General features: G+C 41.2%; 1 protein-coding gene across 9 annotated transcripts in view; it reads right to left on the reverse strand.

Annotated features, from left to right (window-relative positions):
• The window catches only part of HDX (highly divergent homeobox), a 48,236-nt gene that overhangs the window by 24,416 nt on the left and 4,755 nt on the right, over positions 1–19,065 (reverse strand). For 7 of the 9 annotated variants that reach the window (XM_075106625.1, XM_075106624.1, XM_075106622.1 and 4 more), the window contains 3 exons: positions 14,930–15,076; positions 9,249–10,373; positions 3,996–4,049 (listed from right to left, as the gene is read on the reverse strand). In XM_075106625.1, the coding sequence (XP_074962726.1) occupies positions 3,996–4,049; positions 9,249–10,373; positions 14,930–15,076 (1,326 nt within the window). Of the gene's footprint in view, positions 1–3,995; positions 4,050–9,248; positions 10,374–14,929; positions 15,077–15,221; positions 15,653–19,065 lie in introns of those variants that run through there. The other 2 variants (XM_075106627.1, XM_075106629.1) reach the window with 2 other exon arrangements.

Consider the following 19,065-nt stretch of genomic DNA (forward strand, 5'->3'; position numbering starts at 1 on the left):
CACAGCACGAAGGTCATGACATACTATGCATGTTATCATCATCTAACGTAAACGTTAACAAAGTGAAATACCTTGAGATATGTGGTGAAATATTTCACAGAAGGAGGAAAAACATTAACCAGTTATCCAAATTACACGGAAGAAAAGGTATGAACAAGGACAGCAGTCACAAGTCAGTCCTGAGGAGATCGTCAGGTTGGCTAGTCAGCCCTCTCGCTGTAGACTGACTTTCTTACTCAGACGTGCTCTAACCCACTTGACTAAGATACAGAGTTTTCATCCCTCTGCCTTTCTAGGAGAGGAGAGGAATATCAACAGATGAAGGGAACTGTTAATATTGGTACCAAGTTAATACTGGCATAGTTTTAAAACAAAAGGTACAATTGAAGTGTGCTCTCACTTCAGCTAGTTTTAATCCCTGTGGGTGCTCTTTTTACTTTAAAAGCTGCTGTAAACATCTTTTTCTCCAGTGCATGCAGGCTTACTGCAGCAGCAGCCAGTCTTCATATGATTTTTAGACCTCAGTCCAATGAGGTATTTTCTTCAGCAGTTAGCATGATGTATCTCCCCCACGTAGTTTCTCCACACAACCCAGCTGTCTTCCCCATGCCCACAGCTGTGCCAGCACAACCGGCTGCAGGTCTCACACTGACCTGGGGTTAGATCCTGATTCAATGTGCATCTACAGTACTCTTTCTGTGACAGGCAGGGCTCTGAGGGGACACGTTAATGCTGCTATCTCCAGAATTTTATTGGAATAGGCAATGTTGAAAGAGCAATTTAAAAAATCAAAATCTAGCACAGGAACCCTCTGCTTATTTCAGGTATTTTCTCCCAGAATACACCCAGCAGACTGAGAGGCCAGAGACCCCAAGCTGCAGCTCTACGCAGGCTCAGCTAACCTACCTACAGTGGGGGTTCCAGGACAGTGCAGAAGTACATCATTCAAGAAGGTATCAAAGCCCTCACTATGATGCAGCGTTGTTCCAGGTAGGGGGGAAAATACAAGCCTGGCTCCCCTGTGAGTTTCTCCACTGCAAGCAGTGATCCCTTGAAACCTCACACGAACTAGCCCAGACATTAACATGAAAAACAACTTAAGTTTCATTTAAAATCCCATCCAAAATACACAAGCTACATACCAAGCTATTTACTACATCTGCTTCCGAAGGGTGAAGGGCAGAAATAATTCAATGACCTTAATCTGTTATCTTAATGACTTTGTGTTTCCGACTTGATATTAAGACCACTGAAACTATTCTAATTACAAATCAAAAAAAAAAAAGAGAACCAAAACCAAATCCCTGCTGTCCTCAAAAAATAAAACTTCACAACTAAGCCAGGCACAGCTTACCCAGAGTCCACACCTATGTGACAAATGTTTTTCATAGTTAGCATACTAAGTGATTAGTACTATAAACACTAACCATTCTGCTAAGAGAGCAGAGGACACACAACTTCAGCACAGTTAGTATGCTCAAGACTTAAATACAAGGACAAAAGCGAAGGTATTTTTGCCCCTTTTAATTCTCCTGAAGCAGTATCTTCATTGCTATTTTTGAATACTTATCTTTTCAACACCCTGTGAAAAGCAACGACTCAATGCATTCGTAAAAGCCAATGCATTGCACACACACCACGACAGAATGCAGAACTCCATAATTTCCAAAGACATTCTCATGAATAACTGAGAGGGTGATATTTCTAGACCAATATTCATTAGCAGTCAGGATTACGTCATCTTACAGCATAGCTGAGCAGACTAGAAAGTTTCTGCAGAATTGCACAGTTGTTATTTCTCTCTTGATGCAGTTGAAGGACAGGGCAAGGAAAACAAAACATCAAGGCGAAAGATTAAAAATTCAGAGCATCTAAAAGACGATCTTCTCCATTTTAAACAAAATACAGATTAGCCTTTTTACTGTTTGAATGGCAGTAATTGCCATAATCGCAGTTCTACAAATCTATCCATTCTATTCCTGTTCTCTCATGCTCTTTCTTCAAAAGAATTTCACATTCGAAATCGAAGTTTCCTAGGAAGTAGGAGCTTTTTCTCTTTTTGTTTTCTTACACCTGTGTGCATACAGCCGTTTTAGAGCTTCAACTCCTAAACTTGTCTCCTTAAGAAGGCTAATTATGCATCCACATTGGAGAAAGTGCATCCACAAATCTGGAAACAGATGTTGTCAAACTGGACTATATTAACTAATGAGTTTTATGCATTTTATTGATTAAAAGAGGCACAGGAGTAAAGGTCTAAGGAAAAAAAGAAATCCCCAATAAACATCCTTAATAAACAGGCATTTTCACATCTTTGAAGGTTTTAAACTTATTGCAGAAATTTCTTCTACAGCTTGTGTCGGATCTCCAGCACGACCACCATGCCTCAACAACCTATGCAGTGCCAGAAAGCTGAGGACAGCATCACACCCCGCTCTCTTCATGGCCACCAGCCACATGCTCCTGCCGCCCGCTCTGGGCTGGCTCCAGCACTCACTTGTTACCTACGTTCAACTCATGAAGGACAGCAGGAAGACAAACTCAGCAGAAGAATATGTATCTGACAGGTCAGACGCTTGACGTGGATTACCTGTAGCACCAGCGCTACAATGGGGTGGCAGTGCACCAGTAGCAAGGCAGGGGACAGGAAAGGCTTCCCCATTCAACAGTGATGTGCTGTGGAATCAGCTCAGTCAAAGTGAAACTGTACTCTAGGACACTCGCCAGCTCCCTGATGTTTTAAAGGTCATTAAGTGATAGAGGGAAGGTGCCTTCCAGAAAAGGGCTACATTTAAAAAAGCCTACTCAAGAGAACTAGGACTTCGGAAAAAGGAAAAGGATGGAATGAACAACAGGATTTGTATAAAAGTACTGGTTCCTCCGGGAGATGCTCTTATAAAGTGCTTTATATAAAAACAGAGATAAGCGATACGACCAAAGCCTGCAGAGACTCAAAGTGTGCTACAGCTGTGACCTAGCAAAAGTCTGAGAGAAAACATGATTAATGTGATGGTCCCTAGATTCCTTCTTATGCAGGAAACGCTAATAAACTCACACCCTTTGAAGACTAAATGGAATAACTGAAAATAATGAAAGAAGAAAAAAAGTACTGGGTACAGCACGGAGAAGGCGGCAAGTAAAGGTTCTTCCATTACCTAGACATCACTGCCAAAGCAGCACACATGATGCTGACAGCTCAATGGTCTGGGGGTTTGATGGGATATGTTTGGTTATCATGATAGCCACTTCCCTAGTTACTGCTTCTGATAGAGCTGGACTAATATGTAACAGCGTCTGGAAAGCTTGGTTGTACCATCCAACCTGCAGGTCTGGGGTGTATTTTCATGCTAAGCAAGCAGGATCAACATGTTCTTCAGAGAAGCTGGCAGACTGCTCCTGAACGGAACAGTAATCAAACAGGAGAGTTGGACAGAGGTATTTTCCTGACAAAAGCTGTTTTATACCTCGTGTTATGGGTTGGAGTCATTTGTGACTTGAGGACACCAACCTGGCCAATTCTACCTAATGTGAAATGACATACATGTGGATAAAATTAGACTTGATAAAGTTACTACAGATAGCACGGGCTAATTCTGTGCATATGCAGAGCAGCTGAAGAGGGAGTTACTCCTTTAGCATGCGGTTGCCTCAATTAACAACCATTTCACTTCCAATATTAAAAAAAAAGTACTCTGAGCTCTACACTCTCAGTCCTTATCAATTCAGATGTCATTTTACAGCTAGTAGCACAATTCATATACCTGGGAATCATACTACTTGACACAGGATTATGACCTTGACCTGCTTTTAAAGATGCACATCAACTCTACATTAACTGAAACATTGTATCTGCAGATAATGTTTGTATTAGTCAAAGGATAAAGGGAAAAAACCCACACAAGGTAAATAGAACTGACATTTTCAAAAATGCATTTTTATGAACTTTTCATTCCTTCAACTTGATGTGTTAGGTACTTAAAAGGAAATATACTTACTGCTCTTTTCCTGGAACAACCTGTAATCCAAGGCACAGTAAGGTTTCCTGAAATCTGTAGAGGGGAAGGAGGAAACAGAACAGAAAACAACAACAGCTTAGGTTGCTATGATAGCCAATATCGAGCAGCTTTCACAAGACTTCAGTACCGTGCATTCAATTCTGATAGGAATGTCTTTAAAACAGGTTAAGACTTAAAAGCAACACAAAGTCACACTTAGCCTTACTGTTATAAGACTAAAACCAAAACACTGTTTCTCTGTGAGGGTGAGATAAAATGATGGCAACTTGGGTGTTTTTGTTCTTTTGCTATCTCTAAACCTGTATTTCAGAACACAGGTTTTCATTTTCAGTCTCTCACAGAACTGGTAAGGTCAAGCAGACCGGAGTTAGACAAGGGCCAATGTCTGACACATATTTTTCAATTACATCAGTTAAACTTTCAGAAAGAAAAAAACCACTATCATGTTAGTAATGTCAGATGTTAAGGATTTGCATAAAGATTAGGAGAAGAACTAGGGACATCAGGTTGGAGAAGGAAGGGGAAGGGTTATGAAGGCAAAGGTTAGCTGCCTTGATTCCCATTGCTTCTCCATCATTCCCAGAGGTCAGACTTTATTAAACAATAATCTTGGACTGTTTTCCCTGGCCATCTGAAACATGTCATAGCCTGGAATATTTCAGGCTTATTTAGGATTCCATGTTCATCTTCTGCTGCAGACAAGCAATGATTGAGAGACTAAACATAGCTCTTGAGAGATTAATCAATCTCAAGTCATTATACACACTATGTATGTGAGGAAGAAAAATCTACACACTTCTGCTGACTCTATCAAACCACATGAATAGTTTTTGTATTTGCAAAGTCCTCCACTAATGAATCTTGCAGCATGAGCATAACCAAATATAGAATACCTGGTACAGTTTGCCTAGTGTACAAGCACGTAAGATGCTTTTATTCGCCAAGCTTTTAGCTGGAAGTGTTTGGAGGTTACCAAAGATCACACACTTTCTCATCACAGCACAAGGCAGGTAGGTTGAGGGGAGGCTAGAAATGAACACCCTGCCCTCCTAAGGGCAAGTCTACATCAGCTTTTGTGTCTAAAATGTTAATTTCTTAGTTGCACACACTCATTTTAGAAATTCTGTATAAACAAGTTATGTCTATTACAATTCTATATCCCACACAACAGCTTCACACCACAGAATCTGCTGTAAATGCATCCTCACTGTCCACCCAGATGGCTTCTCTTCACAAACTTAAAGTGGGGCTACAGGAAAAAGTGCTCCTCTATGTGAATAAAGCAATCAGTCTGGCAGAGCATTAATGGTTACTTGGAAGAAAAATGCACACAAGTTCTGACAGGTATGATGCCAAATACAATCAAGTTTATCTCAATGTAACTACTGGAAAGACACCATGCATGGGAGTATTCTAAACTGGCGATATGGAAAAGGCACAAGGGTTGGTTTTTTTTTTTATTGGGGGGGGGGGGGGAGGGGGGGAGGGGGGGGGAGCTGGATACACACATTATTTCATTTTATTTTTTAGTGAGATGGATAGTGGTCCTGCATCCACAGGTGTAACTCCAGTCCTCGTCCAACTGGGACAGCTACTCTGAGTTGCAAAAATGACAACCTGAAACACCTGTCTTAGAAACGGCAACTCTGGCAGATGCTAGAGAGAGTTCAAAGGTACTGCAACACTTGTGTATTGCCAATGCTGCACCTTAATCAAAGCGGTTACACTATATGAGGTCCCTACATAATCATTCCCCAATTCATCTGTAGATTTACAGTCCCAAACTCAGTGCACTGGAACAAACCGAGAGCCCCAACCCAGTCCAGGTTGCTCTGTGTCCCAGCATTACTGGAGGCCACGCACTGTGTTTTTGCAGCCTGCTCGTGGCTGCTGTCCTCCCCAGAGCCCCACAGGTTCTCCCCGCTCGTGCAGCTGGAGGTATTTCATCCCAGAAATACAGTGGAGGAATCCCTGTGTCAAAGGTAATTCTGCTTCTGTTACATGAACAGGTATCAGGAAACACTTTTGTTCAAGTCTCTTCAGAGAAGACCATATTGCCTGCCCCAGCAAAAAGCTGTGCTGCCCAAAGTTAGCAATAAAGTCCTCCTCTTGTCTTCAAGTCTCTAGGGAAGTAAACAAATCACTTTGACACATTAAAAAAAACATACCAAAACAAAATAATAATGGAGTCCCATTTCCTTCAATAAACTTGCAGCTCATTCATATAAATCAGCTTCCTTAAAGTGAACCTTAAAAATAAATATATATCTATCTCCAATTCTGATGTACTGGCTGCAAGGCTTAGGATTTTCCCTTGAAGAAAACAGGGCTAAATTATATAACTGTGGTTCAGTGCATATAACAAAGTAATTAAAAATAGATATACTTTCACCAGAATTTTTGTCCCTTAGGGTTGGGGGGAGGAAACCAAGACTAAATCACGATTCAGCCTTAAGGACCAGCAAGAATAGTCTCTCTAGTTCAATGCACTTAAAGCCAAACCAAGAAAAGTAAATAGGTTAAAGAATTTGTTTACTGAAACTGCTCAGGCATTAAAATTGATCACTTTATTAAATTTACTCTTAAGTTACACTAACATGAATTTGATTAATTGAACCAGTAAGGAAGCTATAACTAATTGCTAATTAGATACCCTACCAATATACGACAGTAATTACTTCATCAAAACACAAATCACACAGTCCTGACTTTGAAGAAGCATCTGCTTGGATATTTAACTACTCCAATGATCATGTAGCTTAGGTTCAGTCTATTTTTAAATTTAGGAAGATTTCCCTAAGTTTAAGGATTTTCAGTCCTGTGCTGATGGATAAATTAGCTAAACATGGGCAACAAAATTAACAGAAACTGATTACATACAAAAGAAGTGTCATCATGCATAAGTCTAAAAGAATTCAGACAGCACATGTTACAAAATCTATGCCTCTGGAAGTTTAATATATAAATATTATTAAGATGTAAGGGCATTATCTACATGAAATAGCGGTTATACTGGACTTCATTTTAAGGGGAGGACCTGGGGAAGGGGGTTAAACTGGTGCAGAACTGATGATTTTGACAAAATACATTATCAGCCTGGCGGGGTACACTCTTTGTTGCACATGACTCTGAAGGCAGTAAGTGAAATTCTCTTGTTAATGGGATAAATGAGTGTTGAAAGCGTCACTGGCATACACTAACACCTCTTAAGATACAGAACCTACTTGTGTATTGTTCTGTAACGTGCTAAAAACTCAGCAAGGAACACAGTGATCTGGAGAAATCTGCACCGTCATTTCTTCAAGGCGCTGCGGCATCTGGCCAGGCTGTAGGACTCTATTCCTCTGCAGCTCCCACGGAGCCGTGATACTGTACGCATTGACCCCACAGCTTTTGCCTTCCCTTGTAAATTCTCTGATACTGAAGAGTGTCACCTCAGAGGCTCACAGCATGAATGCTTACAGCAGTAAGTGAATGAACAGCCACCTGCCCAGGTTTGCCAAGGTTTAAAACTGGACGGGCAAAGGATACTACAGGGAACAGGAGCTCCCTCAGTCCAAGGTGCATTCCCAAATCCAAAGAACATTCCCAAATCCAAAGAACAGGGTCTCCTGTTCCCAGATCGAAGTTATTTCAAATTTCATTTTAAAATTAAACAAAGTAGTAAGAAATACATCTCTCTGATGCTTTTTCAAGAGTAAAATAAGGTACCAAGAGCACATAGCCAGAGGTATTGATAATATAATTAACTTCATCAAACTTAAGAGAAGTTTCCTTAACTCTATTGTATGCACTTTTGCAGCTTTACCAACCCTTTATTGAACAGATGCGCACATTTACAGCTTTTCTTCTCCTATGAAACTGGGATGTCAAAAGTAAACAGCATTTAATGAATTTTATAACTCAAGTAAGAACAGTAATAGCAAATACTGACAGACTATCTGAGAGAAGGGAGAAAAAGAAAGAACAGCTCATCTAAAGCGCTCAGCTTAGAAAAGGTTGTAAATAAGAACTACAGATCTCCCATCTACTACATGGAAACTACTCCAGAGTATATATGCTCCTCAAACGTCAGGTTTACCAAGAAAAGCAATAATTCTAGTGAAAAGTGGCACTTACTTGAACTCAAAAGCTTTTTTTTCAAATCCTCATGAGATAGGAATACGTCAGAAAAAAGAAAAAAGTAAACCATGCTTCACAAAGCATTGCTCCCTACACTAGTGAGCAATGCACAAGAAAAGATGGTATGTTGCTTACATGGTTCACTTCCAGTATAAATTAAAAATGTAATAACAGGCAAATGCACAAAGGTAACACATGCAGTATTGCATCCCATCAGACTTAAGACTTTCATCTCAGCGTCTCCAGACTATGTCATGCCAGAGGGCATAAAAATCCATGAAAAAAAAAAATCAATGTGGATGTTTCCTCTCTTTTCTAGTCATATCAAAAAATAAAAAAATGTAAGCGTGTCAGTGTTGTAGCTTCTTCTGAGCATCTTTTAGTTCTTCAGTTATCTGCATTTAATTTTTCTCTCTCGGTATCACTGAAGGGACACTCTTGCAGGATGAGGAAATAATGGGATTGAATGTAAAACCAATATTTGAATTGGATTCTGTGCGAGAGGAAGAGTATTGCTCACTTAGTGTCTCCCATCAGCCTAACTACCTCGAGGAGGCCCTAATCCCTAACAGAAAACAGGTCCAAGAGATTGGCAACTGCGTGGGGGGTACAGGCAGTGCTGATGAAGAGCTAATCCAAGCTGACATTAATAAGGCCAAGCAACTGCCCAGCACACAAATGATGCCATGATCACATGTTCTGCCCTGTGCCACATGCGAAGTATGTCTACAGAGGAACAGCCACGGGTATCGCTGTGACACGCGCTGGCAAGCCACGTCCGGACAACACAGACTTGAGCATGCATCAGCAGTCGTAGGTATGATCCTCCTGCAACCGAAGTTGCAGTTCAACCTATGAAGCCCACCACTGATGTTCAACATATGGCTACCCACTGCAGCCACGGGCTCGGCTATACAGGTAAGAGCGCTACCACACTATAGTCCTACCTGCGCTTTTGTTTAAGGAGGAACTATCGCTACTGAAAGATGTAAATGGAGCACAGCCTGCAGAGAGGTGAACCTATCGCTTATGAGCTACCATCAAAGAAAACAGTACTCATCTCCAACTTTGTCTTCAAGGTTTGAAGACAGAGATAAATTGACAGATTACCTGGTAATTATTTTGGTTTTGTGACAGCCTCAGTTGACTTGAAGATGTAAAATGAGGAGAAAAGGTACTTCTTGATGGATTAGCACTGTTATATAACGTACTGGATGTTGTATGTAATGAGGTCCGTGCAGGCAAGTGGTAGTCTCTGTTATGATACAGAATATTGTCAGGCACGTCCCTGGCATTCACCATCTGTGAACTACAGCTCACATTTCTTCCTGGCCCAGACAAGGCTGCGCTTTGGTTCTCTACTCGAACAGAACTGCTGCTTTCACAGTATCTTGAATAGCTTTGTATTTGTGCTCCCATGGATGCTAGCTCTTCTTCCCTAGCGTATTCATCAACCACGTCTCCCGTTTCCATCGCAATGGACAGACAGCTGCCTTCCCCCGAGCAATGCTTCTGTGTTGCACCTCCTCCCACAATTCTTTGAGGTTGATCTGTAACCGCCAGAGAAAACACTTCACGGATTTCCAGGTTTTGTGTGCTACAAGAAGGGTCCCTGGTGTTAGCCCTTTGTCCAGTGGGCACATGCGATACCAGAGCTGCGTGTTCCGGTTTTTGTAACCTTTGACATCCCACGGGTTCAGCTTTACAGGGTCTGTGGCATATCATCGGTTTCTGAGGTAACACCAACTCCGCAGTCTGGACTGAAGAACCACCGTAGCTTTTTTTAGTGTGACTATATATGGAGTTTGCAGAATTCAGTACACTTGTTTGCCTAGATAAAATAATAGTCTTTTCCCCTACTAATAGGGAAGCATTTTTACAATGTGGTACTTGTCGTCCTATGGGGATGTGCTGCTGTTGAAACTCGGTATCACTTTTTCCTGGTAGTCGTGGAATAGAGGTTTTATGTATTTCTGCCATTGAAGAATTTGTCTGTTTGGTGGATCCTTGCCTACCAGATGAGCTAGCAGGACTGTATATACCAGTAACTATTACATCGTTATTAGAAGAGGTCCAAGAAGACTGCTGACTTTGGGATCGAGCAATATTTACCACATTTCTAACTGCTGCTTCTGGAGGTACTGAGGGAGTAGTAGGGACAGTCCCTGGGGGGGTGCCTCCAGATTCTACAGCACTCTTGCTGCTCATCTTCCTTCGTTTATTGCCAACCCACGTCTGCGAACAACAAACAACAACGACAACAAACACAAAACAAAGCATTAAATAAGCAGAAAAATTAGGCAATTCCATTTTTAGGCAGATCTGATGAAACGTTAAGTATTCAAGCTGAGACCTAAGTTCACAAATATGTAAATCACCTACTGATCATGCAGAGTCTGAACAATGCAGGGTGGAAATCCATGCCTCTCGTGCTTGGGATTCATACACTAACACATGAGAACCCCAGTCTCAGTTCCAAAGCCCCAGTTTCTCAAAAACTCTGAAACTGTATTGTGCCTCCTGTCCTGAAGTTATCCTTAAGATTTATTTCATTGACACAGCTGTGACTAACTCCCCCAAATTTAAGTTTTTAATATTTAGCACCTTGGGATCCAGAACCATCACTGAGATATGCAGCTAAACTTCTGTAACCAAGTAAATGAGAGATACGACCTTCAAAACTGCCTTGAACAGAAACTGCCAATTCTTGAACGCAGATGAGAGGAAGAAAAAGAAATCTGTTAGACAATTACAAAATAATTTTGTGAAGTATTCAGACCTATGGACTAACTCCTCCTCTGCCAGCTGCACAAATCAAGATCTGATGTCAAAACCTGCTTCTGAAAGACACTGATAGACAAGATTAGGACTACCGGGATTAGATTCCAACAGAAGTTTGCTATTACGGACATTCTGAAAGTGACAATGACAGTACATGGTTTTGTGTAAAAGATAGTAGAGGAAAAAAATATTTGAAAAATGCAGGTACTATGGCAGTTGTGCACAGGTTAAATGTACTGCTGTTTTAAGCGCTCAGGAAAGCCTCTCCTGCAAATAACACATTAAGATTTATCTAAATGAATCGAAGGGGAAACATTAACTTCAGTATTTCAAGATAAGGAGAGTTAATCTGGTGGAAGCATAAGGTCTAACACTGGATGCATAAGTGCCACCTCACTACTCTCGGCAACTTTCACAATCAGAGAGACAAGACTTGCTCAACTCTTTCACCACAGTATGTCTGCACTGAACATGAGGGTATAAGCGAGCAGGATACAAGTGCCAAAGAACAAAAAATAAGCTTTTGTATCTGCTTATGCTGGTCATGAAAAGAATCAGCTATGCACATAGAGATACAGTGACACAGTTTTCTGCACCACTCTGGGTATCATCTGCTGCACATCTAAAACCCAACCAAAGCAAGATCTCAACATTCAGCAACCCAAACCAGTTGATTTTATCAATCAACTCCCTCAATCCACAACCCGCAAACTGCACTGAGTACCTATCTTGGGTTTCCATCTCATCACATGAAAGAAAGTAAGTTTTCTTCACATACCAATACCTGCTATGGAAGTAAACAGATTTCTCTACAGGAAAACACACATCCCTGCCATACAGAAGTATGCTGAAACCTCCATTCCATTCTACTCATTTTTGCTGCCAAATTTTATAAAATGCCTACTTTGAGGCACGATTTGTTGCATCCCTCATTTCTAGTGATAAATTTTTTCCTCTCAAAAGCAAGTTTAAATACATAAATTATAGCCACAGGTCTCAAGTTACTTTATTGCATAAAACAAATTTAGATGATCAAATTTACTTTTTCATCATTTCTGCTCAGTCAGTAAACTCTCAAGACAGAAATTATAATTCAATAGAGACATCACAAATTTTGGGCCAGGAAACAAGATTTCACCCCCAACTTTTCCAACTGCATAATACTAAAATCTGAAGTTTTTCCTCATGGTTTTCCTGAAAAGACATGTATTCAAAGAAATGCACTGCTGGACACTTTGGATTAAAATACAGTTTTATGAGACAGTGCAAGTTAGATTTGCCACTGCTGAAAGAGTCCCATTCTCCTGATCATGTCCCCAGCATCTTGCTCCCACCATTTAACCAAAAGCACCCCCCTGAATGACCTGTGGGAGCAACTCCCCCCAAAGCATGAAACTGAACTGGTACAAAAAAGAACAAAAGTTTTGGTAAGGTTAGCAAAGTTAACTGGGTTAACTCTGAAGTTGAATGAGTGCAAAAGATGATCAGCGCAAGAAAAAAGACAGGAGCGAGAGCATTGCACAGCTGGGAGAAGTAAAAGAGTACAAAATCTCCCATTTTTAGCACTGTGAGACATTATCCCAGGGAAGAATTATGTGAAGTTATACTCTTAGACCGAAAGGGGTTACTAGCTTGATGGTTATGGTATTAATTTGGGATGTGACACAGCAGTCATTAAGTACAAAATAGCCTTTAAAAAAGGGCCACAAATCTGTTTCAATCAAGTTCCACAACTAGTAAGTTTGGGGAGCACTTTCATTAACACTGGCAGCATTACTGAAATTCTTAACTTTTATTTAGGCTGAGAAGCAGCTCCCAGAGGAGATGACAAATGAAAAATCCAGACACTGAGAAATTTACCTGGGATTTAAGAGCCTGATTTTACATTCCCAGTTTGAATCAGGCCGAGCTGGAACTTCAGACTGTCCCACAATCCAGATACACACCCCAGAGGGATTGACAGTGGTCAAAGCCTTAGTTTTGACCAGAACTTCCACCCTAAATCTGAAAATAATGTGTCCTCAGGAAACCTTCTAAGAGGTATAAATGAATAACAAAGCTGTGACTGTTCTGACATCTGCTGCTGTGCTATTGGGAGAACCCCACACCACCTCCCTGATCAGTGCTCCCAGACCCAGTGATCCTGTGAAAATCAGACTCAGATAACTTTTGCAATTTATCAAGTCACATTGCTCACGTTTCATGTAAAGACAAAAAGCAACCAGCAGAGTTATACCAATATTAATGAACAAGACCAGGCTGTTTAAACCTGCATAGCTAGAATGTATCTCTATTAAATTTGAAGAGGGTTAGGGTTTTATCCCAAGACTAACTCTACCACGTCTCCTAATTTTGAAAGGGAGAACATATTTTTGTGTACTGCATTAATAAAATCTGTAGAGGTTTCCATCAAATCATAAATAGGACTTTGCTTTCTTCTAACCCAGCTCAAGATTGGAAAAAACTGGATGTAGTTCTAGGGGACAAGGTTATAGAAATCCTGATTCGGGGAAAGAATATATTCATAGACTTATGACATTTCAATTGTAACAGTTACTTCTAGGGAATTCATGTGACTGTTATAGTCGTATCTACAAGTGCCAGCTGCAACTCAAGTATCATTTTGCTAGACATTGTGCAAAGAAGTACTAATCTCTGTCCAAGACTTTCATGGGGGGAACAAAAAAACAGAAAAAAGAAAAAAGGAGGGCATTAGAAGAGGCAGAAAGGTGGGGTGTAAAGAAGAGAAAGATCATAAAAAATATGACAAATGCTGAGTCCATTTCCATTGCACTTCCCAAGTAGGAAGAAAGTTTAAGTATTGCAGATAAGGGCTCAGTAAGGGAAGAAAACTAAAGGAAAAGGCCACGATATATTACGGCCATAAGGGAAACTGAGAGGGAGAGGAAAATATGAAGATGGACAGTGAATGAGGACTGCAAGTAGAGGAGAGACGGACTGCCTCCTCTAGGTCCTTCAGTCAGAATAAAAATAGAACACCAGGCCCTGACTGCATCATCAGCATCCAGACTCCTGTTACAACTGTTTGTCTGTTCCAGGGAGCCTGAATGTCTGGCTGACTTTCAGAACTTCCCACCACCTTGAGCTGGGAAAGTAAGTTTTAGTATTTCCAGAATATTCTGAGGGAGGGGAATCGAGGTAAGAATCAGGGAGCAGGAGGGGTGGTTGTTGTCAATATACCACTGGTACACCACTTAAAAAAAAAACTAGACTGGTCTTACTTCTTCCTCTGCAGTGTCCAGCGTCGCAGCAGCTCCTGGTAGCTCCACTACCATTGTTATTTTTTCAGCTAATGCTTCATGACTTCTATTTCTGCTCTGAGACAACAGCCATTTTGTTGTCTAGTATTTCACAAAGGGATTATTAATTCCCTTCCCATGGAATTCACAGACTTTGGAAGAGTTCCTGTTAGCACTAGTGACATTCTTCTTTTACAAGAAAAGAATGTACTCACTGTAAATAACCATGAGGGACCACAATATTTATGATTGTGACACGGAATACAAGCATGACAGAATGTGTCAAAGGAAATACTTCCACAATTATTCCCCCAAATATATTAGGTTATAGAAATTTTTTTAAGGATAGTTTCCTAATAACATGACCTCTCTTTGATACAATACGTTGCACAAGGTTTCTGTAGGGCAATCTAACTTGCATTTTAATAAAATTTTTAAAAGAAAATAAAACCAAAACACCATCAACAAAAGACAAACAACAACTAAAAAAACCCCAAACAAACAAAACAAACACACCACTCCTTGTGCAATCCAGGCCCCTGCTAAATACAGCAATCATGTGAAGACATTTCAGCAAAAACAAACTATTAACAGGCTCACTGGATAAAAATGAACATGTCACACACGCGTACTGAAGTCTGATTTAAAACAAGTATGAAGTTAGAGACTCCAGTCCTCTACAGATATTTTACATAAAGAAATGAATGTGTATAACTTTAACATACAAATTTGGAAGGCCTCAGTACTTACCCTGACTACACTGAAGTCCAGTTTAGTTTCTTGTGCACACTGTAATATGAGCTGAAAGCAATTTTTACTTTGATTTGTCATTCCATTTTCATAATAACGCTGTAATATCCTTTGTTGTTCTACAGTAAATACAGAACGCAGATTCATCTAAAAATAAAAGAAGATACTCTGAAAGTTGGAATAAAAACTGTAATACTTGCAGAATGCACAGGCTCTCAGTTATGCTTGTTGTGATAACGCTAAGTGTTGACATGTTTTCTTTGCAGAGTCCTTTACCAACACTTTTACTTACTTTCCAGAAAAACCTGTTACAGTCAGCATTAGTGATTCCTTTGTGACAGACTCAAGTTGAGCAGGTAAACTACATGTTTGGAACAACACTCACAGTCTTTCATAAATAAGTAACTATTACATTGTGTGGCTAAAACCAAGAGCCTCTAGTTTCAAAGAAAAAGCTTCTCCCTTTAAAAAAAAAAAAGGCATTAGGCAAAAGAGAGTAACACTGGCAGCTCCAACAACATTCGCAGGTCTGTTTCCCCTCCCCTACCAAAAAAAAAAAAAAAAGAAAAAGACACAAAATCTGAGATAAAATAAAGGTGACTGTTTGGCACAAGTAAAGTTTCCGCCACCTCCAACTTCAGCAAATCCTACACTCTGTTATGGCTGGTCATGCTACTCCTTCTGCTGTGTCAGCACCAGCACTTCCCAGCTGCAAAGTCACAAAGATCAAGGACCAGAACTGAAGACCAACGAGGGGGGGGAGGAGGGCGGGATGGGACCCAGAGAGAAGGGCTTTAGGGAGCTCTGGTCCAGCCCACTGCAGTGCTAATGCTCTAATATTAACACGAAGGAGGGACCACCCAAATCACAGCCTGCATTTAGAAAAGTTCAAGCTACTGTGAAATTGTACCCTCAGGCTGTAACTCAGGCTTTTTAAAAACACTTCAGGGTTGTTTCACAGGGGCATAGGCCAATGCTGGCTACAGGACCTCAGGATGCGTTCCTGCCCCTTTGCTTTGTCCCGGTCGGTGCTGGATGTTTCAGCACACTCAACCAGAATGAAGAGACCCATGTTCCTCCTGGACCAACAGCAACTCTTCAGGTCTTGTTTTCAGCCTGCTGAGCCAGCTCAGCACTGGGTCCCCCCATGAGAGAGCTTCGCTGTGTGGGGCAGGGCAGCTAGTGACCTGGCAGCCCATGCTGCGGCGACCACTCCACTGTGGTCCAGGCCACCGGGCACCCAGGGGCCCTGCCAGGGAGCAGCGCTCCCTCTGCAAGCCTGCCCTCGGGCCCCCATGCTCCTGATGCGGTGGCCTCTGTGGCAAGCAGCATCACCCCACGGCAGGCCATGGACAGACCCTTCACGGCATTCCCGCCAGAGCCATGCCCCAGCCGGGCTCAGCACAGGGCTACGGTGGGCAGGAGGTGGCCAGCGATGAGGCGGCCTCTTCTGCAGCAGTTTGATGGACACGTTAAACCAGATGCTGCTTTGTTACGCATGAAAGTTCATGCCCTAGCTTGGAAAAGGCAAACAGCTGAATATTACCAAGTACAGAACAGACTCCCTAATGACCAACTGAACCTTTATGCTCTTGTTGTATCGTCTATACAGGCAAAGAATATAATCCTCTGGTTTTATGTAAGAAAAGAGCCCCATCGTCACAGGATTTCCAGAACAAGGCGCCTTTATTTTGCCCCACATGGGAGGCCACCAGCAGAGACACCGCAAGCACTGGCCAGGAACAATCTGCCTCCAACTTCATGTCTCAGAAAGCAAAAAGTCACCAGCCACAAGGTATTTTTAACACTTTCAGTACATGTATCAAAATAATGCAGAACAAACTAAAGAATAAGAAACCATGCCATCATCTTGTAGGAAACTAAAGGGGATGAGGGAACCCTTTGTAGCTACCAAGCTTTTAGTCGCTCTTCTTGGAAATTTTGGTTGGAAAGGAGAAGAATAGCAATATACTTAATATTTGCACAAGAACTGCTTCTAATTTAGAGCAAATAACATTATTAAGGGCTCAAAAGCATAAGCAGACACCCAACTCCTTTCACGTTATTAATCGAGATGATACCACGCAATGGTAATGGACATTAGAGTTTGACAGGCCTCTCTATAAAGAAAATGATAGATATCTAGAATTTGGAGTAGGCCAGAGCTTTGACTTCAGCATTTACTTTCCTCTGTATGTCAACAATCAGAAAATCATTACCAATCTGTAAAACTTACGGTTTACTTTTCCGTAATACTTAAAACAGAAGATGATTTTTCAATCACATTTTTACCTCTGTTCCCAATGCTTATTTACCCTCTCAAACCAGTGCATTATTAAACACAGCACTACCAGCTGCATTACAAGTCAGGCTTTCCTGAATTACACCTCCCCCAGAATGGGTATTCAGTCACAGTCAGGGATAGGCAAAGGAGACTCTTGCTCCAAATACTCCGCTGTTTAAGGAAATGTATAGCAAGCAACAGAGGAGACAATTATTAGCCCATTAACAAATCAATAAACTTCATAAAAATCTACTTTATAGAGTTAAGAACTGTCTTCAGATCTCCCATGTGGATACGCGTGACAATGCAGCCACCAACTGATTCACGTTACTTTTAAAGAAGACGTTAAGAGTTCATTTTGTGATTCTCCTTCCTCCTGCACGGTTGGCAGGACCGAGCTTACACCCGTGTGCCTACTACTCTTTCAGTACCAGTGGTCCTGTTTTATTTTGTTGAGATCAGTTCCCACAAATGACCTCATCAGAAATAGTTATGAACCTTCTATCTTTCCAGATCCAGATGAAGTCTGTCACCCAACAGCTCCAGCATTTCTATACATAGGCTTATCAAAAAGAAGCATGCTCTCCAAATAGTTTGTCAGCTGCGATGAGGCCTCCTCCGATTGCAAGATAAATTTTTAGGATCAGACCTGATGACCTGCAAGCGCTGATGCGTGTCAGGTCCTTGACACATTTTTGAATCATGTGGATTTCTGTATCCAAAGTCACTCCTGGGTTAAAACACTTTAATTGTTGTATTTGACATCTGTAGTTACGACAACAACAGGGTGGAGCATTTTGACAAAAGCTCTTGATCTTCAGATACACCTATATGCCTTGCAGGACAGACTTTGCCTAGCTAAGCTCAAGAAAGGTCATGGTCTGGTTTAATAAACAACTCATTTTTGCAGTTTATTTTAATGACTTGTAAACGACACCTGCCAACCAAAATACTGGTAAGATTCCTTAGTAACTTCTGCCTTGAATCCAGTCAAGTGCAGCTCAGAGGATCTGTGCAAAGGCCATCAGAAAGTGACTCAAATACATAGACTGCAGGACCCTACAAACACAGGCTTCTGGAAGCTGAGGCATACCTTGAGTTTACATTCCAACATCTAAACTTTCAAATAAGCCGGAGAGAATTTATTAATGATTTCTGTGTTTGAAATATACCGAAATCTACGTCAACAGACAGTTCTGTACCATTTCCCACTGCCCCACCTATCCGCACACATACTGACTAAACCTACAGAAGGGACATTAAAATATTCTTAAAATATCATTAGCTCTACTGCTGTGTCAATCAATCCTTTCATTCTGCTTTGCCAATTAATTAATCCATGGTTTTTTTTCTAAACTGCCTTTTACCAGAGGCAACAGAAATTTAGGGTAAATTGCAGAATAAACCAGACTTGACACATGTTGTTCAGAAGGGCCATGCAGGCAGCTACATCTGCCCAACTTTTAGAAAACTCGGTTCAAATTCTACTCAAAATATTCAACTCAAAGCAAACTAACCGATCCATAGGTTCACTACAAGCCCTTCTATCACATCCCGTAATACTTTGAACTACACCACAGTTGTTTGGTACAGCACAGTTATTAATAAATAGACTTTAAGCTCCAGAGTGTGCAGAAGCAACAGATAACCTCAGACGACAGCACTCATGCCTGGCCTAAAGCCCCAGCAAACCCACCCACACCCAGGGAGCTGCAGGGTGGGTTTTGCTGTTTGGGTCGCAGATGTGGCACGACCTCACAAGGCACATGCTCTGGTCATTGCTGGGCGGGAAACACAACTTTGTGTGAAGATTACACAGCACAAGAGAAAGGAAATTAAGAATCATAAGGGT

This window comes from Phalacrocorax aristotelis, chromosome 11 (genome assembly GCF_949628215.1).
Source record: "Phalacrocorax aristotelis chromosome 11, bGulAri2.1, whole genome shotgun sequence".
Taxonomy (NCBI): Eukaryota; Metazoa; Chordata; class Aves; order Suliformes; family Phalacrocoracidae; genus Phalacrocorax; species Phalacrocorax aristotelis.